General features: G+C 41.4%; 3 protein-coding genes across 7 annotated transcripts in view; 1 reads left to right on the top strand and 2 right to left on the bottom strand.

The window, feature by feature from the left end:
• Positions 1 to 10,700, top strand: part of LOC116726045 (leucine-rich repeat-containing protein 41-like) — a 91,575-nt gene extending 80,875 nt beyond the window's left edge. The window contains exons 3-11 of one of the 4 annotated variants that reach the window (XM_032572534.1): positions 2,402 to 2,429; positions 3,245 to 3,303; positions 3,388 to 4,171; positions 5,492 to 5,728; positions 5,958 to 6,122; positions 7,139 to 7,237; positions 7,397 to 7,522; positions 8,704 to 8,776; positions 10,076 to 10,700. In XM_032572534.1, the coding sequence (XP_032428425.1) occupies positions 2,402 to 2,429; positions 3,245 to 3,303; positions 3,388 to 4,171; positions 5,492 to 5,728; positions 5,958 to 6,122; positions 7,139 to 7,237; positions 7,397 to 7,522; positions 8,704 to 8,776; positions 10,076 to 10,295 (1,791 nt within the window). In that variant the 3' untranslated portion in view covers positions 10,296 to 10,700. Of the gene's footprint in view, positions 1 to 2,401; positions 2,487 to 3,244; positions 3,304 to 3,387; positions 4,172 to 5,491; positions 5,729 to 5,957; positions 6,123 to 7,138; positions 7,238 to 7,396; positions 7,523 to 8,703; positions 8,777 to 10,075 lie in introns of all 4 variants that reach the window. The other 3 variants (XM_032572533.1, XM_032572531.1, XM_032572535.1) reach the window with 3 other exon arrangements.
• Positions 1 to 26,767, bottom strand: part of LOC116726052 (uncharacterized) — a 591,833-nt gene that overhangs the window by 302,666 nt on the left and 262,400 nt on the right. The window lies entirely within an intron of this gene.
• Positions 10,658 to 26,767, bottom strand: part of LOC116726039 (rho GTPase-activating protein 39-like) — a 51,223-nt gene continuing 35,113 nt past the window's right edge. For both annotated transcript variants that reach the window (XM_032572520.1, XM_032572521.1), the window contains exons 5-10: positions 24,518 to 24,731; positions 22,466 to 22,539; positions 22,048 to 22,247; positions 19,398 to 19,489; positions 18,441 to 18,610; positions 10,658 to 15,261 (exon numbers count right to left, since the gene is read on the bottom strand). In XM_032572520.1, coding sequence (XP_032428411.1) covers positions 15,067 to 15,261; positions 18,441 to 18,610; positions 19,398 to 19,489; positions 22,048 to 22,247; positions 22,466 to 22,539; positions 24,518 to 24,731 — 945 coding nt within the window. In that variant the 3' untranslated portion in view covers positions 10,658 to 15,066. The remainder of the gene's footprint in view (positions 15,262 to 18,440; positions 18,611 to 19,397; positions 19,490 to 22,047; positions 22,248 to 22,465; positions 22,540 to 24,517; positions 24,732 to 26,767) is intronic.

Raw genomic sequence — 26,767 nt, 5'->3', positions numbered from 1 at the left:
CAAATACGAAGGCTGTAAACGTCAAAATCGAGGTAAAAAATGGACGTTCAATACAAAATGGCCGACTTCCTGTGATAGTTGGCTTATAACATTAAATGTAAGTTCTGAGTCTTTTGGTGAGCTCTACATGTGTACCAAATTTCATGTCTCTACGATGAAGTACGTTCATACCATTGTGTCAACAGAAAATTGCTAGTTGCCGCCGTTCAGCAATTTTTTTTGCGATTTTTGCGACAACCTTAAAATTCAAAATTTTTAAATTTTCTAGTCGCCACCGCCAAGTTTGGTGAGTTTTTGAATATGATAAAGCCCCCAAAAAGGCGCCTCTTTGGGGGGGCAGAATCGTAATAATAATAAGAAACAGTACAGAAACAATAGGCCTTCGCAGCGCTTTGCTGCTCGGGCCTAATAAAACAGTACAGATACAATAGGCCTTCGCAGCGCTTTGCTGCTCGGGCCTAATAATAAGAAACAGTACAGAAACAATAGGCCTTCGCAGCGCTTTGCTGCTCGGGCCTAATAAACAGTACAGATACAATAGGCCTTCGCAGCGCTTTGCTGCTCGGGCCTAATAATAAACAGTACAGATACAATAGGCCTTCGCAGCGCTTTGCTGCTCGGGCCTAATAAACAGTACAGATACAATAGGCCTTCGCAGCGCTTTGCTGCTCGGGCCTAATAATAATAAGAAACAGTACAGATACAATAGGCCTTCGCAGCGCTTTGCTGCTCGGGCCTAATTATCAAAACTCTAAAGTATATTAAACAACAACAACAAAAATCATACAACTAACTTCTATACAAAATAATCCAAGTAAAAAAAAATAGACAGAAATAAATACAATGTGCCGGAGCACATAACAATACATACAGTTAGTACGCATGCCTGCGCATTAAGAAGTCCGACCGTCAGAGGAGCTGTCAGTTCATACGCGACAAGTTGTGACGAAAATAAGTCATTAAATTGTTTTCAATGATGACTAGATAGATATACATGCATTGTCGTGGTTTCAAACTTATTTAACAGGGTCTAGCTGCAGCTGCAGTCAACTACAACGCACGCCCATGTAAAACTCATTAACCTACTTAACCGCTAAGTCAGGATGTCATACAGCTGTTAATAGCAAAGTGTATGACGATCTACATCATGATTCTATGTTTGTGTATACTTGTCTGATAGATATAGCCATCAGTTCGTGCTAAACGTATGACGATCTGACAGAACACGGGCGGCTGCGCTGTAGTTGATGCCTAACGTAACTGTAGCTTTACGGACGTACCGGAAAATAATTTTCATGTCATCCCGGTCTCAACAAATGGGTGGCGGAGTGCATCGTGGCGGTACATACAGTGAGGAAAGTAAGAATTTGAACACCCTGCGACTTTGCAAGTTCTCCCACTTAGAAATCATGGAGGGGTTTGAAATTTTCAGTCTTAGGTGCTTGTCCAATGTGAGAGACATAATCTAAAAAATAAAATCTGGAAATTGCAATGTATGATTTTTTAAAAATAAATGATTTATTTGTATGTTACTGCTGCAAATAAATATTTGAACACCTGCCAATCAGCAAAATTTCTGGCATTCTAAGACCTATCAGTCAACCTCGAAATAGTCCACCTCCACTCCACTTATTCTAAATTAGAAGCTGTTAGCTGCATAAAGACTCATGTCCACCCCACATCATCAGTAAGACTCCAACTACTAACATGGCTAAGACCAAAGACACCAGAGACAAAATTGTAGACCTCCACAAGGCTGGGCAGGGCTACAGGACAATTGCCAAGCAGCTTGGTGAAAAAATATTAACTGTTGGAGCAATTATTAGAAAATGGAAGAAGCAAAACATGACTGTCAATCTCCCTCGGAGTGGAGCTCCATGCAAGATCTCACCTCATGGCGCATCAATGATCCTTAGAAAGTAGAGGATGACTGGGGCCATGTATTGTGAGATTTTGGGGAACAACCACCTTGCCCTCAGTTAGGGCATTGAAAATGGGCAGTGGCTGTGTCTTCCAACATGACAATGACACACAGCAAGGATAACCAAGAAGTGGCTCCATAAGAAGCATGTCAAGGTTCTGGAGTGGCCTCGCCAGTGTCCAGACCTAAACCCGATAGAAAATTTTTCGAGGAGCTCAAACTCCGTGTTTCTCAGCGACAGCCCAGAAACCTGGCTGATCTAGAGAAGATCTGTGTGGAGGAATGGGCCGGCATCCCTGCTGCAGTGAAAACCTGGTGAAAAACTACAGGAAACGATTGACCTCTGTAATTGCAAACAAAGGCTACGGTACTAAATATTATCATTGATTTTCACAGGTGTTCAAATACTTATTTTCAGCAGTAACGCAAATAAATTATTTAAAAAATCATACATTGTGATTTCTGGGTTTTATTTTTTAGATTGTCTCTCACAGTGGACATGCAGCTGGTAGGTGTCGCATTCTGTCGCTAACATGGATACAAAAGCTAGAAATGTCTGGGCAAGGTGAGAGTTCATCTATTAAACTGACTAAAGATGAATACATAAACTAAAAGCTGGAGTATACACATTTTTATAAGCATATTTGTGAGCCTGCCTCTTTATTATTAAATTGAATATAATTTCAGATTTTTGTATAAATTTTCCTCTGCTTGACTTAGAAAGTGAGCTATTATTGTTACAGGTTAGTTTTCTAAACTACAGAAAAGTAACTGTTAAGGATGCTCAAATATGAAAAATTGGACTGATATTTAAATCTGATAGTAACACTTCTGTTATGTTAGATTTACCAATATTTTATTTTATAATTTTTTTTTATCTGATTACTTGAATAATTGATAGAATACTCAGTTGCTAAAATATTTGTTTACAACAGCCCTGATCTAATAATCTGACTGCTGATTGCAGCCAGTCCACATTATTAGCAGAAACAGAGGGCCCCAAAACCAAATTTTGCTTAGGGCCCCATGGAGGCTTGGGCCAGCCCTGAACTTACTTAATAACTTCACACACCAATTACTAAGCAGTACATTGCCATGGTTGTCTTTAGTCATAGACTGAAACATAAAACAAAATATTTCTGCTCTCATAGACCTAACCTCGAAAAAATAGTTTGAAAAGCAAAAGTAACATTATCAGTTGGGATTTTCAGACATTATTGCTTAGCTTCCCCTTATCACAGGATGTCTAATTACTATTATGTTATAAATATTCTAATATGGTTCATTCTCACATTTAAACTGATGATATGTTTCCTAATTCAGGGTTATCCACGTATTCTGGATGGGTAGAAATCCTCCGGGACCTGGTTGGTCTGAGCCGTGTAAGTGTGCCACCCTCTTGCAAATTTCAACGTTGTAAATATGGATCTCACCAGATGTACTTCCTGTCTTTTGTTACTTTTCAGGCATTGGACTTCAGGACAGAAGCAGAAGCTAAGCATGAAGTCATGTTGAGGCTTTTCACAAGTGTTTTCTACGGACTGAGCAACAACTATGTGTTAAAAAACAGCACAAATTTAAAATCCAATTCATTCTTGAGTTCTGCAGCCAAAAGTATTCATCATTTTATACTCATTCCATGTATGCATCAGGCTCTGCAAGCTTTAACGACCAATCAGCAACCTCTTCTAGTGCTGTTAGAAAAGCATATAAGAACTATTCAGGTCAGTCACTTACTGTTAACAGTGAGGAAAACACAAGCTGTGCTGTATGTCCTGCATCGCCTGCTAGACCATGGGATCACTACAAACCTCGTTGTTAGTATAGATTCTGCCCTGGACCTTGCATGGCTCCTGCATGGACGTGGGTCACAGTACGTCAACATGGAGCTGAAAAAACTGTTCTCCTTCCCTCATGTTTTACAAACCTCACCAGCCAGCTCCAGTCCAGATGTTGAATCCACAGCTTCAGGCAATCAGAGTGATGATGTCATTCCCTGCAAACAAGCCAAGTTATATTCTGAGTCTGTGGAGAAGGAGGAAGGCCCATTTGGTGTACCGAACTTTACTTTGGACCCTCAGATTCTCTGTCATACTTTTAGTCCTTGTGATGGTCCCTCAGCAGGAGCATGCACATTTGGACAGATTACCCATTTGGAGATCAGAACCTGTGGTCCTGATTCTCTCAAGGTCCTGAGTTTTTCCTTGCCCACGTTTTTTTGCCTTCAGTCATTAAGTCTTCACAGCAAATGTAAGTTTACCTGAAATCTGCCAAAATACGTAGCTGGGGCTGTTACAAAACTTTCTGCTCTTTGTGCTAAATTCACAGAAACAATGTAAAGGCAAAATATTTCTTCCTGTTCTGTTTGAGGTGTACAAATACATCATATTTTAGTCTCTCATTATTTCCTAGAGAAAAACAACTGAAAGAGAGAAGCTGTGTGTGACAAACTGGTTCCATTGTTGCTGTTTCCACAGTTCAGTTGGGCAGTTTGCTTTCATAAGTCAAAAACATCTATGACAGTTACCTCAACTGAGTTGTTTTGCCAATCTTTCCACATAGGAAATTCAACTAAATGTCAGATGTGCTCAGAAAAAATCCGAGAGCTGTGTCAAACTTTAAAGGCCTCAGTTTGCTTGTTAAGTTCTTAGTAGGACAACTGGAAACATACTGAACGAGTGTGGATTGGCTCAGTTGGTGTTCAAGAGGAAGTGTCTTCTCTTAAGGAAAACTGCAGGAAACTTGCACCTACATTGTCAGGTGTTTGGTGGGGCTGTTGCCTTGTAGCAGGAAGATCCTGGGTTTGAATCCCGGCCTCGGGGTGTTTCTGCATGCAGTTTGTTGGTAGCAGTGATAGGTTTTCTCTGGGTTCCCAGCTTCTTCCCACAGTCCAAATACACAACTTTAAGTAAATTGTGCGTTGTGTCTGTGTTGACCTGTGAAGGACCGGCGACCTGTCCAGGGTGTATCGGGCTTCTGGCCCTGGGACCACCACAGAAGAGTAACCTCCATACCTCACCCTCATTGGTTGTAACATCACTGTTGAGGGCTGATGAGTTAGTTTGGCCGCTTCAGGGTTTTTACAACCTGTTAAATCATGGGATGTACTTCATGGATCTCTTTTTCAGCCTTGCTTCATTGTTAACTAATAATGACTGTATGGAAGGTGTTGTGTGTCCCAGCATTTAATGTGATATTTACTGTCCTTAAATCAGTTTGGTTCTATTCCAGAAAATCAAACAAGGATTTAATGGCAAAGAAATGATTCCCTCCCCGTCCCTTTAGTGGCAGATGATGATTTCACTCTTCTGATATGAACCACTTGACCATAAAACCAAATAACCACCTTGATGGAAACAATTCTTCCTTATGTCAGTGACCTATTTAAACCAAACCGGTATTTTCTAGTTTACATTGATGATACGTTTATTGAATAAAAACTCAAAAATCTTTAGATGTTTCAAGCTGAAGCAAATTATATTTAACCTGTGACCTTTGATGGAAATGAGAATCTTTATTCTGCCTCTCCACCAGAGAATAAACAGTAGGTGAAATGTTTGTGTTGTGCAGCCATCTTCAGGGAGTTGGATGTGTTGGAGTTTGCTGGAGCGCTGCAGCAGCTTTCTGACAGCGGCTGCAGCAGCCTCATCCAGCTCAGCATTGGCCTCCTGCCTCATGTTGGACTCATGAAGACCCTGCTGAATGCAAGCCCCAGGCTGACGTCCCTATGTGTCGAGTTTCAGACGGCAATATGGGGACTGCAATTTAATCTGGACCATGCTGGAACTGCTGAGCCCAACACATCAGGTGCAGTAAGCACAATTCAAAATGTGTGGCTCCTGCTAAATGTTGAGCAGGGAGGCTCTTTTAATTCTTTAAATTTCATGCATATGTGGAGCAGTGGTTCTTGTTTTATCCTAATTGACACCTAAAAATACTTAATAGATCTTTTTGCTAAAAAGTAGAACCTTTTCCAGTTTAATGATTTATTTAGGGATGAGCTTAATCTTGGTTCTTCCCAACTTATTTTCTGCAGAACTTCTTCTGGAGAAGTTAACCGTGAAAGTAATTCAGCTCCAAACAGATCTACACTTCTTGACGTCAGTGCTTAGACGGAGCCCACATCTCGCCTCACTTTATATAGCAGGGATGAGACTACCCACTGGCTGCAGTCAAAGCCAGCTCCTCAGCACTCTCTCAGGTAAGGACACTTTACTTACTGGAGATGCTGTTGATTGGGATTGGAAATGGAAAGAAGCCGGTTGCATATCACTGATTAGGACATTTGTCATGGTTTGTGAAGCTTTATTTTTATTGAAAAATCATGAAGACCCACACCCTGCCCATTCTCAACAGAAACAGGTAGGGTAGTGAACATGCATACAATGATCCGTATAAATATGATGCAAATAAAATGTAACATAAGATTATGTAACATTAACATTATAGGATCGATAATCTAAAGATTGTTTGAACTGCCACAGTAGTTGAGGAGGAGAACCTTATTATGTGAAGTGTTTTCTGCTGACTTTAATTTGGAATAGAGCATCAGATCTGATACAGACCTGATGGTTTCAGTGGCAAATGTGCCAAGACGTGGAGTTCTTTCTGAAAGATCTTCCACATCTTCACTCAGGGATAGTCCTCATGGTATAATCTCATTGGTTTCACAAGTTATCATTATTTAACTCCTTTTTAAAGCTAGTTTGGGTTGATTAGCTGGTTGACTTGCTCCCAGTGTCATCTTGCCAGGTCAACAATATTTAATACCATCCAGAAAATAACAAGAAAAAGTAGTTGTCTTTATTATCAGTGTGAAATTGTATCTTGTTTTTCCATTGATTGTTTATAAATCCTTTTATGTATGTTTACTGCTTCCTCCTGCTTTTTGTACAGTTAAGACCAAAATTAGAATTAGGTTTAAAGTAATCTTTTAATCATACCCACGTTTCTCTAGAGAAATGTCAACGTTTGGAGTGACCCAGCCAGAGTCCTGACTGATGGATTTGTGCAGGGAACTAAAAATTAGGTTGATGGTAAGGAGGCCATGCAGTGTCAAAGACATAGAGCTCATCCTCAAAGATATATTATCAAAGTACCAGAGAATGTGTAAAAAGGTGCAATCAAGCAATACAGCAATCAAACAATTGTAAGGGTTTGATTGCTGTAATGCCAATAAAGCAGTTTGTTCTCATATCATTTGTGTTCGCCTTTCAGAATCCAATCACAGTTTAAAAGCTCTGACGTTTGAGGATATAAAATTATGTGACTGTCTGCCTGACATCCTGAAACTGCTGAGAGGCTGCATGTTGGAAGGTAAGCCAAGGAGAAAACAGAGTAATGGCTTCCATCATTCAGTGTCTGCTGAGGAGTTTCTGGCTGTGTCCTGCTTGACATGCAGCATAAACTAGGAGCAATCAATCAAATGTGAATCTCATCCCAGAGAAACCCTACTCCTGCTTGTCCTTCACTTAGAGCTAAGCTTCAACGACTGTCGTCTTCTGGAGAGGTGTATCAACCCAGAAAAAAGTCTTGTAGAGCTGGTGGCTGCGTTGAAGATGCCTTCACTTCACTCTCTGAGTCTAGCACAGAATCGGCTCGGTAAGCAATCTTCATGATTTTTTTGTAAGTAGGATGTAGTTCAGACTTGTAGCTATGACATTTTTAGAAATTATTTGCGCCGTTGCCAATATGTTCTAACCAAAAAGATAAAGAAGGAAACAAAAGAATGATTTTGAAAATATTGACATGAAATACAGGGTCTCCTCCAGAAAACTTGCTAAGCCCAGTGGTCGGGGCGTTGAGGCGGTCCACTGTGTCTTTGTATTAAAAGATGTAAAATAGACAGGAAATGTAAAAATATTACTTGGTAATTATATGTTACAGGAAAACATCTCCAGTGAAACGCTATCTAAACCCACAACTAATCTTAAAAACAGCAAATCAAAAAATACAATGAAAATGAATATTAAATATTTGCATTTCTGTTTAATCCAAATTAAGTTAGCAGCTCCATCAGGCCCCCCAGGGCTCCAGGGGCCCATAAATGCTAATATTTTAACACAAACCACAGATACATCAATGTAACATTTGTTTATTGAGATGATCAATGCTGCTAAATTTGATTTAATGGTTTCAGCATACATAACTTAAAAGATTTTAAATAGTTTAACATTTAAATGTAAGATTTAAAGGAGCTGGCAAGTTTACTTTGTAAAAGTTCAAAGAACAATATTCATAGTTAGATTGTTTCGTTACCATAGCTACAATCTGACGGTATGAGTTTAATCTTTGAGTCTGAGCTCTGTTTGTTCATACAAATGAGTAAACTGCGATTTTAATTTATTGCTTTTTAGGTTGGCCAATTAAACTACTCCCCATCTCCCATATTTCACTAAATTTAACACATAAGCTGTGCTGATGCTTTTAGCAGCAAAAGGGTCCCCTATGCATAAACTATAAACCTATCTTCTATAAACATATCTTTTAGGAATAAATCTGCTCTGCCAGTGAAACGCTCAGAGCAATAGAGACGCTTTCAATCTGACTGTAAAAAAACAAAAAAGCGTTGGTTTTTTTTGGTTTTTTTAAAATTATTATTTTCCTAAAAACATAAACAAGAAAGGTTTAGCCTGGTGGTTTGACTAGTAATGCATGGTGGGCTGCCAGGCCTATAATACACTGGGGGAAACCCTGAAATAGTAGCAGCATTTATTAATTCAGCTAATTGTTGCTGTTGAACTTGCTACTAAATGATCCATTTTTCCTTCTTGTGCCAACAGCTAAGAATGTGTGTGTGCTGGCAGAACTGTTCTCAGACCAGTCACAGAGCTCACTGAAGCAACTAGACCTCAGGTGAGAACAGTCTGACCTCAAACAGAACTGCTTATTTTCTTCTTTTAAAGTCGGTGGATTTTACTCTCTTTTTGTCACCTCTATCTTAAACGTTTTACATTATGTTTCACTTATGTGTTGGTAGCATGTTTCTAGCATAATGAGAAGAGAGCTCTGCTGTTCCTGTGGCAGGAAGTAAGCAACATTTGATTAGCTACTAAAAGCTGTCATCAAAAACTATCATAAAGGATACTATGTTGAGGTCTAAATGACAGAGCAGAGAACATCTACTCCAGACACATTTAACTTAAGCAAGATTACTCAACTTATTTTTCAAAATTCATGTACATTTTAAATTTAAATCACTCCAACTTTGAAAAGATTTCTAAAATATTAAACTAGCTAAAACCCAAACCAAGGTGCATTCATGGTTCCATTGTCATGTTTTGGTTTACTTGTTTAACCCACATGCGCAGAACACACTAGAGAGACCAAGGCAAGATCAGTGGTTTATTATAAACACGGTACAAAATGTGAAAGACATCCAGGATGGGACACTCGGGAGGGCGGAACCGGACCAATGGTCTTCCTGAAGAGGAACACAGAAGTGAGAACAGAATGACGGGAGGGAAACGGAAGTTCAGCGGTTCGAGGCCTTACTTGCTGGTGGAAAAAGCGGAGCTGAGAGGGATAGGCAGCACGGTGGATCAGGGGTTGGAGCAGAGAGGACGGGCGACGGCGGCGTTGGAGGGCGGACAGGTGAGACCGGCTCTTCGGGAAAACAAGGAGGATCAGGTCGTGTGGTCTCGATGATTCCTCCGGCCACAGGGAACCCAGACGGACAGATTGCCGGCAGCTCCGCGGCAACGAAAACCATTTACGAGCTAACACTCTGGCACAAGAGTGTTGACGATGTCCTCCTGAAATACTCCTCCCAACAAGGTAAGTGGCAGCAGGTGTGCCGGCAGGATCCGCCGACCACGCCCACCACGAAGCTCCTGAACGCCCCCTGGTGGAGAAGGCCGCAGGAACCTCCTCCAGTCCTCCGGAGATCCACAACATCCATGTACCCTTAAATCTCGATACACCCACTGCTATGCTCTAAAAAGTATTGTTCATGAATATTATATTTAAGATTTAAAATGTTACAGCAATAAATTCTAAATTTGTTTAGTTTTTTTTTTTTTACTTCAAAAGCCACCAGACATTATCTGGTTGACAGACTGGTTACATTGAACCAGACATTGATTGACCTTCGACTGGTTCTGTATTTCTGCCTTTTAACTGTATTACAGAATGGTGTCTCTTTTTCTTAAACAGGTCCAATTTCATTCAGCCTGCTGATCTGCTGGAGTTTGCTAAGAGACTGATGATTCATCCCCCTCCACACAGACTAACCCTTGACCTGAGGAAGAACCCAGGAGACAGAGACCCTGAGACATGGAACATGGCACTGAAGAGGCTTCAATCCTCCAGCTTTTTACTGGTTGAGGGATGGAAATCCACAGACACAATGGTGGACCACATCAGCAATATGTAAAAGAAAATCTGGAGGATGAAATGTTGTTGAATGTTATTAATTATGTCTAGCATCAGTAGCAATGTAAAACTGATGATGCTAATGCTAATGATGCTAACCCATTTCCTTTATCCAAAGCTTTGGATGGCTCTGACCTGAAATTATACACAGAAAATGGGAACACCTTACGGAAATTCTTTGAAATTAGTTTGATTTGTCTTTGACAGCGGAGAGACGAGTGGACCCTGTCCCTCATTTACCATGGGAGATGGGAACCAGTTCCCCTGTGAACCCAAAGTAGCCATAAACAGCAGATAATTTTCTATCATTTCATTTGTTTTTTTGCATCCAAGTGCTGAAGGAGGAAAAAAGATGATTCCATATCAGTTTGTCATTTGAATGTTTATTAAACATTACACCTCCAGAGATGTCTCTGATATGGTGTGGTCTTGTGTGTGACTGCGGACATTAACATACAATTGGGAGACTGACAATAAGGTGGTATGGCCATGTTAGACAATAAGCATTGACACAACTACCAATTCATCGTAAGTACAAACCAAGTAGGAAAAAAAGGATCCAAAATATGGATTAATAAGACTGCTGTTTTTTAAAGTTTTTTTTACGTTTGTTTAAAGCTATCGCTTCAATTATGATTTTACCTTGTTTTCTTTGTCACATTGTAATAAATTTCAGCTTAGGACAAGAGTGACCCTATGAACATGCTAATCGGTTGTTTAGTCTACAACCAGACCATCTGCCACATTAAAAAAACACAAACACCAAACATTCACACTGCCACATCACAACAGCTCAGCCATCTCTGAAGCTCCCACAGGCAAAATGTCTTCATAGACAGAACACAGGCTTACCAAACCAACAAAAATATCCCAGAATTGTTTAGCAATATAACAAATTACATTGGAGCCTGATGGGCCAAACATAAATCAAGCTGACTATCTTGTTTGAAGAAGTCAGTCAGCATTACAGTCACACCTCTGGTCATGTGGGTGTCATTGACATTACGGACAGCATCTGAAATGTCCACAGCACAAACCCAAAGGAAGGTTTTATCCAAAACTGTTTAGTGTGGATATCTACAGTACATACTACTGGACGGCTGACATGGCATGGATTTAGATTGGGTCTTTAGTCCTCAATCAATGTGAGGAGCATTTAGCAGAGATAGTGCCCCTGTGTCTACCCATTGTTACAGCCTACACACTATAGAGTCACATATAAAGTCTGTATCTGAATGAGTATAAGGGGTGAATATGGCTGCAACCATCTGGCCTTTCATTTCAGTTAGCCGTTAAAATTCTCTCCTTCAATAAGAAAGTTAGTGCAGTAATTTATGCAATGAGAATCGTTGAACGGCATGTAGCCAGTTTTAAATTTGTTTACATCAAGTTTAGTGTTAACTTGATATAAGGAAGATTATACATAGCAAATTACAGACAACTGGATTTTTATAATTGAGAAACTACTTAGGGTAGTACAATGCACACTGTTTTTGTCTTCAGGGACTCACTTTAAGTAAATGTTTGAAGGGATAAATAGCTTGACTGTTTCATCATATGCCTGATCATCAGCTTAATGATGACTTAATGATCAGTCGACTGTGTGTTTGCTCATAGTCGGCCAACAACGGCAATGTGTATGCACCCTGCATGTTGAGAATTACACAGACCTACACACACACACACGCACACCCAATACCCAACATACACACTTACAGTAAGTCTACAATACAGCATGTCAAAGGCATTAGAAAAATCTGAAATAAATATAAATAAATTATTTATAAAAGAATCAGTTAAAAACAAACTCTGTTAAACATAGAAAATATTTCAAACAAATACACCATTGTTTACTCAAAGACTGAATGGATGTATAAGTTGTCTTCTAAGCAAAGACAAATGAACACATGCACACACTGATTAATCACTAGTGAGCTGAAAGGCCTGTCTGGGCTGAGTGGCTCTGTTGTCTCAGTTCCTGCTAAAGCAGCTGTGAAGTCCCAAAGTAGCCAATAGCATTGAAGGAGGGGTTTACTGGCAGTGATATCATTGATCCTCCCTGGATCTGTAGTTCACAGCTTCTGGGGAGCTGATCGATGGGCAAAGTCCATTTTGGCAGAGTCAATAGATGTGAAGATTTCATTCTGATAACCCAACTCTGTAGAACACAAGACTGTGAGAGCAACTTGCATCCTACAACTATGTGTTATGGAGTCAAAGTGAAAGCCATTAGCACTTGATCAGCACCACACAGATGAAGTGAAAGACTTCAGTGGTCAGTTTGGGGGAAAACCACAGACACAGTCCATTCAAACTTTGTCCGTCTATTATAAAACGTGCAGAAAAACCCAGGGCACCACACATGCTGCTTTTGCTCCAGCAGGTCTCACCGATAATGATAGCTCTGCTAAATTTGAGGACATAATTTACTGGTCTGCTTAGTAACAACAACGATTAACTGAATCAGGAGGACAAAACTAGAAGCTGCTCAGCTATAGGCAGATCAGAGCTCTTTGCTTGGTCCTGCTGGTCAGACCACATGGCCAATTAATCAGTCACAACCAGCGGCTTGGTCTGGGGAGAGGAGCAATTCAAATATTATTTTTTAAAAAACTCTGGAAATTAAACTCATGGCAAATCCGATGCTGTGCAAATGTTACAGATCAAAGACATTATTATACACTCACCAGCCACTTTATTAGGTACACCTTGCTAGTACCGGGTTTGACCTCCTTTTCCCTCCAGAACTGCCTTAATCCGTCATGGCATAGATTCAACAAGGTACTGGAAACATTCCTCAGAGAGTCTGGTCCATGTTGACATGATAGCATCACACAGTTGCTGCAGATTTGTCAGCTGCACATCCATGATGCGAATCTCCCATTCCATCACATCCCAAAGGTTCTCTGCTGGATTGAGATCTGGTGACTATGGAGGCCATTTGAGTTCAGTGAACTCTTTGTCGTGTTCGAGAAACCAGTCTGAGACGATTCACGCTTTATGACATGGTGCTGGAAGTAGCCATCAGAAGATGGTACTAGTAGGCCCAAAGTGTGCCAGGACCATTGCACCACCACCACCAGCCTGAACCGTTGATACATTCAGGATGGATCCATGCTTTCAACTTGTTGACAAGAATTCTGACCCTACCATATATCAGACCAGACAACGTTTTTCCAATCTTCTATTGTCCAATTTTGGTGGACAAAATTGGACAACAGACAAAATTAGTGTCCAATTGTAGCCTCAGTTTCCTGTTCTTAGCTGAACGGAGTGGCACCTGGTGTGGTCTTCTGCTGCTGTAGCCCATCTGCCTCAAGGTTTGGCATGTTGTGTGTTCAGAGAAGCTCTTCTGCATACCTCAGTTGTGGTTATTTGAGTTACTTTTGCCGTTCTATCAGCTCAAATCAGTCTGGCCATTCTCCTCTGACCTCTGGCATCAACAAGGCATTTGGCCTATAGAACTGCCGCTCACTGGATATTTTCTCTTTTTCGGCCCATTCTCTATAAACCCTAGAAATGTTTGTGCGTAAAAATCCCAGTAGATCAGCAGTTTCTGACATACTCAGACCAGCCTGTCTGGCACCAACAACCATGGGTTGTTGGTGTTGTTCAAAGTCACTTATCATGGCTTTGAACATTAAGTGACTTAATGATCTGCATGTTGACTTGGCCATGTCTACATGCCTAAATGCATTGAGTTGCTGATGTGTGATTGGTTGATATGACAATTGCTTTAATGAGCAGTTGGACAGGTGTACCTAATAAAGTGGCCTGTGAGTGTAGAGCATCCATACCTGCTGGAATCAAGCTTTTGAATCACTTCATGCCATTTAAAGGAATTGAACTCAAGTCTTTAAGCTGCCCCTAAACAGCAAAACTGCAGGGTGAGGAGAGCCTGTCTTCATAAACCTTGGATCATTATGAAAATTCTCCAAACCCAGAGGAGAGTAAACTTCATCGCCCTGTAATCAAAACAGGGCTCCATCTTCTTCAGCATGATGCTCCTCTGTGTCTATGAAACCATGGTTTTACCTGATTTTCTGTTCATCTTCAGGCAAGATCACAAATGGACAAATGAAGAAATGTATTCCATTACAGAGTTCTTAGCTCCTAATAAGTTTAGTGGGAGTCATAACGATAAACAGATAGAGCCAAACCATATCGATAAAGCTGTTTCTCCCGTGAAGTGTGAGACATTAGTGGAATGTCTGCTAAACATGCACTAGTTCTTTAACTTTACTGAAGAACACTCCTCTAATCAGATGGCATTACTGCAGACTTGTAAGACTTGTATGGAAGTGTGCAATTGACAGTGAATGTCTACTTAAGCCAGGCAACAGAAAGTGAAAATAACTTCATACAAAACTTACAATTAACCAGAGGTCTGCAGATCTGAAAGAGAAATTCATGTAATGATGAGATCCCTGCAGAAATCTTCAAGCTGAATGTTTATAGTGTAATAATGGATGTGAAGGCACACACAGTACTGTTAGGTTCAGCAAACCCCAACCAAACATTGTTGGTTTATATGCAATATTACAGCTGGACCAAATCCACAGAAATTGAAACAGCTGATACAACTCAAAATGTAAAGCAGCCAAACTCAAATCAAGGCAGTTTTTGTCGTCAAAAGTAAACATGAACTTGCCAAGTATTCACCAGCAGCAACGATTTGAATGTATGGTGTCCATGTGCTGTGGGAGTGTGCAGGGAGCAGGTTAAAGGGAGCACAGGAGAGGCTGTAGGTCACTGAACAGCTGTAGGGGGCGCTATAAGATCCCATCCATGAAGCTGGTGTCTAGTCGCTGGATGAGCACCCGAATGAAGGACATCTCCTTACGGGTGTTCTCAAAGATCACCCTGGGATCATCTGACTGGCAACGTAGACAGTTAGGAGCCATGACCATGGCCAGGTTGTTCACATCCATCTTGGTAATGGCTACATTGGCAGGTTGGGCAAAAACCTAAACAGAAAACATAATTTTGTGTCATTTGTGTTTTTTGACCAAAAGATACATTTTACAGCCAGTGGACTGCAGGGATTTACAGTGTTGATGCTGTTGTCTGGACACATGGCACTCTTCCCCAGGTGAATGAGCTAGGGAGGACTGAGCTAAACAGCTGTTAGTGGACCAGACACAGAGCTATAGAAGTACTTACCAGATCACAGTCTGACCAGAGGTACGTGTCATTAATTGTTTCATTTACAAAGCTGAAGGTAGCAGCAGCAGCAGCAAAACACCAACTCCTACGGCCAACTCTGTCCTCTTCATCCATTTGGTCCTTGTCATCTTCATCACCTCTTTTGATTTCTACATTCTGATCGATTTCGATGTGCTCCGGTTCAAATTGAAAAGGCTTAATAACGTTAAGCCCGTTTGGCTGGACAGAGCTAGCGCAGTTGGACCTATACACATCATTTACCTGAATTCATTGCAGCGTGAACAACATGGCGACGTTCGTGTGACAATATTTTATTAAATGTCTAAAAACAAAACAACCTACACTACTGTTACGGTATTGTTTTTACATATAACATAAATATTTCTCAAATAAAGTCTATCGTTACAACTCAAGAAATCCCAAGAGCCAGCTTCTGCAACCGAGGATCGGACCGCCAGGGTCCCCTCCCTTGGCCGCCACCCATCACACAATGCACCCGACCCCTTTGGCCCCTCTCACGGGTGGTCGAGGTGGCTGATCGGAGCTGTGGCCGCAAGGTTGTCGGTGCCTGTCACGGCGGCAACCCTCGAACCCGTTGGTGGACATCTTCGGCGAGGGATGCCGTCAGGCTGAAGAAGGAGTCCTATCTGGCCTTTTTGGCCTGTGGGACCCCGGAAGCAGCTGATGGGTACCGGCGGGCGAAGCGGCATGCGGTTCAGGTGGTTGCTGAGGCAAAAACTCGGGCATGGGAGGAGTTTGGAGAGGCCATGGAGAAAGACTTCCATATGGCTTCGAGGCGATTCTGGTCCACCATCCGGCATCTCGGGGGGGGAAGCAGTACAGCACCAACACTGTTTATAGTGGGGATGGTGTGCTGCTGACCTCAACTCGGGACATTGTGGGCCGGTGGGCAGAGTACTTCGAAGACCTCCTCAATCCCACCAACATGCCTTCCATTGAGGAAGCGGAGCCTGGGGACTCTGGGTTGGGCTCTCCAATCTCTGGGGACGAGGTCGCCAAGGTGGTTAAAAAGCTCCTCGGTGGCAAGGCTCCGGGGGTGGATGAGATCCGCCTGGAGTTCCTTAAGGCTCTGGATGTTGTAGGGTTGTGTTGGCTGGCGCGACTCTGCAATATTGCATGGACATCGGGGGCAGTTCCCCTGGATTGGCAGACTGGGGTGGTGGCCCCCCTGTTCAAAAAGGGGGACCGGAGGGTGTGCTCCAATTATAGAGGAGGATACTATTAAGTCTCCCTGGCAAAGTCTATTCAGGGGTCCTGGAGAGGAGGGTCCGTCGGATAGTCGAACCTTGGATTCAGGAAGAGCAGTGTGGTTTTCGTCCTGGTCATGGAACACTGGACCAGCTCTACACCCTCGGCAGGGTCCTGGAGGGTGCATGGGAGTTCGCCCAACCAGTCTACATGTGTTTTGTGGACTTGGAGAAGGCGTTCGACCGTGTCCCTCGGGGAGCCCTGTGGGGGGTTCTCCGGGAGTATGGGGTACCGGGCCCTTTGATACGGGCTGTCAGGTCCCTGTATGACCGGTGTCAGAGTCTGGTCCGCATTGCCGGCAGTAAGTCGGGCTCGTTTCCGGTGAGAGTTGGACTCCGCCAGGGCTGCCCTTTGTCACCGATTCTGTTCATCACTGTCATGGACAGAATTTCTAGGCGCAGCCAAGGTGTTGAGGGGATCCGATTTGGTGGCCTTAGGATCTCATCGCTGCTTTTTGCAGACGATGTGGTCCTTCTGGCTTCATCAGGTCGTTATCTGCAGCTCTCACTGGAGGGGTTCACAGCCGAGTGTGAAGCGGCCGGGATGAGGATCAGTGCCTGCAAATCCGAGGCCATGGTCTTGAGCCGGAAAAGGGTAGAGTGCCTTCTCCGGGTCAGGGGGGGTGTTCTGCCCCAAGTGGAGGAGTTCAAGTATCTCGGGATCTTGTTCACGAATGGGGGAAGAAGGGAGCGGGAGATGACAGGCGGATTGGCGCAGTGTCTGCCGTCAAGCAGGCGCTGTACCGGTCTGTCGTGGTGAAGAGAGAGCTGAGCCAAAAAGCGAAGCTCTCGATTTACCGGTTGATCTACGTTCCCACCCTCATCTATGGTCATGAGCTTTGGGTCGTGACCGAAAGAACGAGATCGCGGATACAAGAGGCCGAAATGGGTTTTCTCCGTAGGGTGGCTGGGCTCTCCCTTAGAGATAGGGTGAGAAGCTCAGTCATCTGGGAGGGACTCAGAGTAGAGCCGCTGCTCCTTCACATCGAGAGGAGCCAGTTGAGGTGGCTCGGGCATCTGGTCAGGATGCCTCCTGGACGCCTCCCTGGTGAGGTGTTCCGGGCACGTCCCACTGGGAGGAGGCCCTGGGGAAGACCCAGGACACGCTGGAGGGACTATGTCTCTCGGCTGGCCTGGGAACACCTTGGGATTCCCCCGGAAGAGCTAGAAGAAGTGGCCGGGGAGAGGGAAGTCTGTTCCTCCCTTCTGAAGCTGCTATCCCCGCGACCCGACCCCGGATAAGCGGAAGAAGATGGATGGATGGATGGATGGATGTTACAACTAATCATGGATCCCTTTAAGTCTGCTGAGGTATGGGGAGTTTCAGCATGTTTGTCTGCCTTTAAAAAAGAAAAAAAGATGTGGCAGAATAACTGACAAAACCATTCCTGACTCCTGGAGAAATAGGATTGCTCTAGACATTGTTGGAGATAAGTTTTTTGATAACAGGTTATACTGAATATAGATGTTGTGACTTTGCAAAAATAATTTTCGAGAGGAAGACAAGAACTCCCTTAATCAAGTACAGCTGGGATGAATTTATTACCATGCACCATTACATACTGTATATGAATAAAAGTAAAAGGAACCAGTTGTTCATCAATTGCCTCAGTGTGAAATGGTTGAAATATTCCAGCTCCAACTGAATCAGAAAATGATCAGGTGATTGATACAACAGCACATCTTCATGGCACTGTGAGTGAGTCTGTTACCTGTAGGAAGCGAATGAGGTAGCAGAGTACCAGCTTGTTGATGTGTGGCAGGCCCAAAACCACATTGACAGCAGCCTCTGGGTTGTCATAGCTACTAATGCACTCCTCGTAGAACTCGTGAGGGATCAGCGGCTCTTCCAGTTCCCGGTACCAGAGTTTCAACAGAGAAGCTGGGATTGAACCCGACAACACAGAGCAACAGGTTAGAACATTTAAACAATACCCTGATGATCTTCAGATCCCCAGATCCATCTTTCAGTCCCTCCTCCTTAATATCTACATGCTCAACTGACTCAGGTTAATAAACAAGATAAGTTACCATAATTATACAGGTGATACAAAGTCACCAAGTGACTGGCCCCTTTCAAGTGTTGAGCAGAACAAATCCAATTCATGACACATCATATCTTAGTCTATAAAAATGAGTTAGAGAAATGTATGGAGTTATAGTTGAGGTCAAAAATATTACTCTCCCCTCCCCTTAAATTTTAAGTACTGTTCAAAAATTCCCCAAGTGCTGTTAAACAGAACAATGTTTTTAATACAGCTTTTCCAAACATCATAGTTTTATGTTAGATGCTTTACTTTGCACAGAAACTGAATTATTTCACAAAAACTACCAGGGCCACTAAACCATCTTCTTTGCACAAGTTTTGCCTTTTTAAACCCTCACAGACTTTGCTTGAGGTCTCTATGTTAAAAGGAAATAAATGCTTTTCACTTTCACCACTGACTTGCTCAGGACAAGAACTTGATGCAATCCATGCTTTGTAACTCAGTTCTAATCAACTGACTTTACTAAGCAATGTTTAGGATTAAAACTGTGTAACTGGATCTGAAAGAGAGTTGGACTTAATTTTGCCACCAGATGCATGTTACTGAGGTATTACAAAGAATACATGGAACAATTTTTATCTCTATGATAGAAACATTAGAAAAACATAGTATCCTGTTCACCTGGGATGTGTGGATCTTCCAGTCCTGTGGGAATTTTCCATTGATCAACTTGCAGCTTTAGAGCATTAACTTCATCTATGTCCCCTGGAACCCTAGAGATCAAAGGCAAAGGCAGGAATCGTCAGATAAAGCTTCTGCATGTTGGTGTGTAAGCTAAAGCCTAGTTCACATGACACAATTAAAATTTTTTTTTTTGCCCTGGTTTCCCTAACTGGGAGCGAGAACGCAACCTGTTAAATATTGAATGTGACAGGTAGCCAATTAGAAAACGCAGTGACGTAAGCACTGAAGGGAATCCGGTGGACATCAGAGATGATATGTGGAAACTATCATGTGCTTAATAAATATGGATGTTTATTCAGATAAAAATGTTAACTATGAAAAAACATAACTCGCCTCCAAATCATAGTGCAGCAAATAGAGCGGCTGCTCCCTCCGTCTTTTATCAAACGCCTTTTCTTTTTGTTTTGTCTTTTATCGCTTAAAATGAGTCCATCTTCTTATTTTTAAACTATGTAGAGATTACGATGGGGAAAAATCTAGGGAAAGTTACAGTGGTTTTATGTTCCTTAATTAAATAGAAAATCTTTTTAAAAAGGTGGAAAAAGTAATAAAACTAGTGGTGAGTGATATGGTGTAAAAAAAAGGGGGACATTTTGAACTGTTACACATGTGGGCCTGTGACCTGTTTTGGATAAATTTATTTTGACAAATACTGCACAGAGATTTCTAAAATGATAATGATTACATAAATTCTACTTTGATATCAAAATTTAATTTAAAGTAGAATCATCTGATTGGAGGGTTTTTACTCAAGATTTTACAGGTAACATTGAAAACAAACAGGGTGACATCTGCTGTTTTGAAACTTTAGAAATTTTGCTTTATAGATAACTGCTTCAAATTTACTTGGTATAATAAAAATTGGAAACTAAAATGTTGGTACATTTTTTTCTTACTTTTCAGGTTATCTTTTAGAATGGAGATAAAAAAAAAGGACAGATTTACTTGGAGCACACAACACATTTTATTCATTCTTATGGCAGGAACTCTTGACTGATTATAAATACTTTGGAATCACATAAAAGAGGGATGTGGCATTGATGAAGATTGGGAGATCTTTAGCAGACTTGATCTTTCATCATGGCATATTCTAAATTTTTTTTCACTTATTTTATCCTCAAAACAGGACTTCTTTTTCATTTAAAGTGATCACTTTAAAGTGTTTAAAAGAAGGTTACAGGATGGGTAAAATAAATACGATTGGATGTATGATTTAAATCAGAAATTATGGAACAGCTGCAGATTGATTTAAGTTCATTATATTGGTTACAAAATATTCTTGTCTTGGAGACAACTTATGATTCCAATCTAAATTGAAATACTATGTTGAGATTCTAATTAATTTGATAATTTTACTTCAATGTGGGGATGAATATAATGGAAGAGGAGCAATCAGAATTCAGCCTTGGTTTGAAGTAGATGGAATTTATTGATTTTTTTTAATTAAGAGACTGTCTCATCCAGTTTGGAAATTTGTTTTTACTAACAAACTAATTTACTAACTGAAGTAATTGGTGCTTTCTGAGTGCCTTGGTGTACCAGCAACCATGCTCAGCAAACCTGTGGAGAAGCAATGCACTGACACTTTGGTCACCTTCCTCATCAGGATGACCTGCCAGGTGAAGGATTCTACCAATGTGACCGACTCTCGAGGTGAGCTGCTGATGAGGCTGGACATGTGGCTCTATGCTGAGCTCAAGCTGCAGTAGTTCAACAAGCTGCTGATGACCAAGGAGCAGCCACCCAAGCTAACATCTTCAACAGCTGCACCAGCCTGGAGATTCTGTGTTTTCTGTTGATCATGTTGCAGTCTCCGGCGGTCCTGGCCCACTTCAAGCTGCTGCAGTGTAGCATCGCAGCATTCATAACTTGTGGCAACACCAAGATCCTATGGGGGTTTACTGGAGATGTACTGATGTATGGAGGAGGACAAGATTCCTGGTGACAGCTGGAAGGAATGGTCCACTAGATAGCTTAGAACACACATGGACATATTTAATGACTGCTATTTATCCCAAAAGAGGGAATGTTGAGAATAAATAATTCTGTGTTTTCCTTCTCTCTTTAGATTGTTGCTGATCTAAAGCTAAAAGAAATGACAGGTTAGGAAACGCCCTCATAGCTAAGATTACAGCATACTAGGAGCTAGGTAACACCCTGTTTGGGGCGTAACTTAGATAGAGGCTAAAAAGGAGATCACAAACTCTTCTGGGATGCCATTTTGACTGTTAGCTCTTAAAGGTAGCAGGTCATAATGGACCAGCTGTATTTTGGTATTAATAAATGGAATTCATGAATTCAACTCACTGACTCTTCTGTAACCTCATACATCAAGAACTCAGCATAGAGAACAGTTAATTCTCCACCCAACCCAGAAAAGGAATTAGAACGAACTTACAATCATGCTTCCAAATATTACCAGAGAAGTATGATGAGGTAACCAAACCAAAAAGCACCCATATATATTTTAAGAAACAGAGTTCTTGTCTGTTATGGCTAACTGAAACGCTATCTAACTCCTCCATATTCCAGCTTCTGCCAATTTTCTTACTTGAACTCATTTTGCTTCCTTCTATATGTCCCTCACCTGAAAATGCCCTCTGTTTGGTCTCCATTGAGACCCAGAACCTCTTCAGAGAGACGGGCCTGGACCCAGGGCAGCTGGCGGTCTGGATATCGCTCCTTCTGAAGCACCATTACTTCCTCTAATGAAGAGCCAAACATGGATGGACTAAATATGGCATTCCTGGCGTGCTGGATTTCCTCAAGAGAGGGCTTCTGGAGCCCCTGATGAGACACACAGAAACATTTATGGAACACACAGGGCTACCAAAACCTGATAGTCATATATCAGTACAGTACTCCAATGCATTAGATGGATTGAGTATGGTATGTCTTCCCTGTTTGTGAATTGTCACAATCTTACAAACTTTTGCATCTTCTGGGTTTTTTTGTTCTGCACGTTTCCCCAGCTCAGTTGTTTTAGATCTGTGGTTAATCTTTACCTTTTTGGCTCCAGTCAAAGCAGCTTTCATCAGTTTCCTGTAGCAGTATTTGGCGTAGCTGCTAATGGCAACTCCTTGAAAACAAAAAGACAAAGTTTCAGCAATTAAAACTGTTCCTGTTTGAGTCCATGCTGATGGATTCTTTCAACATAAATAGATTTTCTTCTATCACTTTTTTTCTTTTCTCATTCTTTTCATTAATTCAGGAGCTACAGTCACACCAGTGTGGCAACAACACAGACCTTAGTGTCTTGTTTTTCCCACTTGACTGATGAGAAAAGATCAGTCCTCATTTGCATACATGTCCTGTGTTGCATATCAGGTCTTATCTCCTCTCAGAACATGTCCGAACCTTCTGGACTCTGACTGCTCAGTTTGTCTCCTGAGGGACCTGACATGCAACACAAGACATATTTATGAGAACAAGATCTTAAACATGTTACCTAAAATAAAGGTTTAAACAAAAATTGTTGTTTTTAATGTTGATGTTAAAATGAAACACAAGTACCTTGGGAGCCCAGCAACACTACTGAAAGCTGACTGCTTTAACAGATGGATTCAACTAGAAGTTAACTAGAAGTGTTTGTCAGTGTGACTTTCTACAAAGTCAACTTCAACAGATTAGGTTCATAGCTTGAAATGCATGAATATCAAGTGTTGCCTCTTAGCTATTCTTCTGGGTTACTATTACCCTTATTAGCAGATTATTATTATTTTACTATCACTATCATCATTGTTTTTCTGGATTTTAGTCTTTGTTATATAACACAAATTATGAAGAATTTATAGGGTGTATATCGGCAAAGAGTTTGTAATATTCTGATGCTGTATGTCCAGTTGTTATTTACAATTATTACTATCATTATGAATACCATAACAGGGTTTTAATGACAAATTTCTGTAATTACTGAGTCGGTAAGTAATATATTTCATTAAATTGAGAGAAGAGGTAGTATTAAATAAGTGTTCACTTCTTCCTACTCCATTTCTGTTGGGAACTGGGGTTTTGGGGACTGTTGTCTGCTCCTTTCTTTTAGTTGTCCACCAGATAGAGCCTGGATACCACATGTACCTGGAAGGCGGGCCTGACTCCTGCACCTTCACACACCTGTAACTTGTTTGCTGCCATCAGTGTTGAGTATAGGAGGAGCAATCTGCCAGCACTTCAGCGCCTGAGTGTTAACTTATCTGGGTACCTTGAGCCACTCTGAGCTCGTCTCTGAGATCACCTAGCAAATCTCTAGCTAAGGACTTTCTTTGTTCTGTTTCTAGAAATTCCCCTGTGGTGCCTTGGACCATTCCCTTCGTGTTGCCCAAGAACCCAACCTCCTCAAGCAAACTCTCACTGAAGGATCTTCTGGTTTTCTTCATCCATTGCTGGCAATGAACTGCTCCTCTTCATCCACTGCCTGTGAGTCTACCTGTCCACCCTCCAACGCAACCCAAAACCTTCTGTCAGCTCTCAGCTCCCTCTCCAGGACCAACCTAACCCAAGTCACCACAGTATTTCCCCCCTGGTGGATTCTTCATCAATCCAGTAAGCTACCCAGTCTGTCATCAGATTCCCACTACGCTGCACATATCTCACCTCTGCTTTCGTCTCTCCCTAGTGTCCCGGGAAGCCTGGTTCCCTGACCAGTAGTCAAAAACCCCTCTTTCTGTCATTTCTATCACTTGTATAATAAATCACCTTTATCTGATTTCCAAGTTTCCCTGGTGTGTTTCTGTATGTGGGTCAGGCATCTAACCTCCAACATGACAACTTCAACAGAAAATGCAAGCTAATTATTTTATTCTTAGTGATGTATGCACATGTTTTCTCTTGTCTTACTGATAACTTGTTTTCTTTTGATTAAGAAACCTGTTTGAAATAAAAAAATAAATGAAACAAAGTGAAGACATCTTCTGACCAGTCATAACAATTAAACATGGAACAATTTAAATCGGAGGCTGGAGAAATGAGCAAAATGACAAAAATGAGCAAGTAAAAATGTAAGTACACTGAGAGGATGCATGAAATGTGGTGCTTAATGTCTATACCCACTCATGTACCTTTAGTGTCATTAAGTGGGTCCATGTGCCTGTAGATATAACCCTCCAGGTAGGTGTGGAAACGGGGGGTGGGAGGAAAGAAAGCTAGGCAGATGGCCATCAACTCCCAGCCACGCTCCAGGCTGTCATACCGGAAGTTCTCTGTAGTTTGACGGCACAACTGGATGTAGAGCTCATCACGGAGACCCTGGTTACTCCACCCCCGCACCACCACCTGAAAGAGAAAGCCAGGAAACTGTCTAGTTAAAGACAGGCTCTTATCTTTATTCAACTTATTTCTAGGAGTTGTGCTAAAAGACTTATTGTGGGTGTAACTTCCAGGAATGTTACCTACAGACTCTTCTCAAGGACACAACTGTGGCAGAGTTTGGTGTGATATCAGTCCAGTAAGCTAAGTTTTCAATCAGACAATATTAAATTACACTGCTAATGTCTGACCGTCCAATGTGTTTATTTAACTGCAAACACTGGTGGTCCATGTGACATACATGTCCAACAATGTAGCTTCCATGAAAAAGAAGATCGGCAGTCAAGGAAGACTCCATGTTTTGCTTGAGAGCCATGTACCCTAAAACAGACATCTGGGAAACTGAGCTCTTCAAGTTAGTTCTTAAAAAAAAAAGAACAAGTGACTATAGTCTATTTTAACATGCTGTAGTTTGTATATCTGTTTGAAACAGTTAGCTCTTAACATATTCTCATTCTCTAGGCCACTATTCTGTGTTTAACACTCTCTCTCCCAAACAACTCAATTTAAGGAGCACTAACAAGTGACGTCAGTAAGTCTCTAATCGGATAACTTTTTTCAGTAACGAGTAAACTAATACATTGCTATTTCAAATCCAGTAAAAAGATTAACGTTACTCATCCAAATCACTGTGTGTTACTGTTTTTTTCATTTTCTCAATTAATTTAATCTTATTTCCTCTATGCATCTTGGAGAGTGACCTCCGTTTCTATGCAACAATTCAATCACGTTATCAGCAGCAGTGATAGCACGTCTTGACAGAAACGCAAACGATGGAGGGAGGAGAGAAAGATGCATTTTGTTGCTGGAAAAACAGGAACTATTTTGAGGTTATATCTGCAAAAGATGACAATACGAAGGTTCAATGTATCCTCTGAACTGGCAAGAAAGTTGTCTCGCTTCAAAAATAGTACATCAATTCTGAAGAAACTAGAGTTTCAGCACACGACAATCAAACTGAAAGAGCAAGCGCCACCAGGTGATTCAAAGATGAGAGCTGTAACAGGAGCAGGGCCGGCCCAAGCCTCCATGGGGTCCTAAGAAAATTTTGGTTTTGAGGCCCTCTGTGTTGCTAATATGTGAATTGCTGCAATCAACAGTAAGACGATTAGATCATTCACACACCTGCTCTCATTGCATCTCTGACAGTGTTGTTTATATTATATATGCATATATCATCTAGTGGTAATAAACACAGCACCCCCCGCCCAAAAAACCCCCCAAAAAACTAGCATGCATTTGACGTAAGATGGAATACATACACACATATCTATGATATACTTGGATTAAATTAATTTCTCAATCCCAATAGCTAAACATTTAATTTATACCAGGTGAGTCTTTCTTGTCTGAGAATGTGGATGTGGACTGATTTTGTGCCATCAAATAATTTTTGCAGTTCTCCTGCAGTTTTATATCAACTTATAGGTTAATATATAAATAATCTTTGTTTTAGCCACAAACATCATATCGCCAACTACAACTTGGAGTAGCTCACTGATATATTAATGGAGTAGCCATACACTGTAAAACATTAGAAGGTGGTTTAACTTGAAAATGAAAGTCCACCTGCTGCCTTGAAAATGCCATTTAAGTCAACAAGAAAATTGTACTTGTTTTAACAAGAAATTAAAGTTCATGAAGTTGATTTTAACAACATTCTTTAACAAGAAGTTGTGTAAACATTCTTTTGTAAGTTTATTAATCTTGAATTGTAAATTCTAACTTATTTCTGCAGTTTAAACCAAATAATACTTTCACAATATGCAAGGAAAAAACTACCCCCACCTAGTTAAAGGACACACATGTATCTATTATTTCCACTCACAATATCAAGTTAAAATCCATTCATCCATCCATCCATCTTCTTCCGCTTATCCGGAGTCGGGTTGCGGGGGTAGCAGCTTCAGAAGGGAGGCCCAGACTTCCCTCTCCCCGGCCACTTCTTCCAGCTCTTCCGGGGGAATCCCGAGGCGTTCCCAGGCCAGCCGAGAGACATAGTC

The sequence above is a fragment of the Xiphophorus hellerii genome, chromosome 9 (assembly GCF_003331165.1).
Source record: "Xiphophorus hellerii strain 12219 chromosome 9, Xiphophorus_hellerii-4.1, whole genome shotgun sequence".
In the NCBI taxonomy this organism is placed as follows: domain Eukaryota; kingdom Metazoa; phylum Chordata; class Actinopteri; order Cyprinodontiformes; family Poeciliidae; genus Xiphophorus; species Xiphophorus hellerii.
Note: the sequence above shows the minus strand (reverse complement) of the source record. Positions and strands in the feature narration are given on the sequence as shown.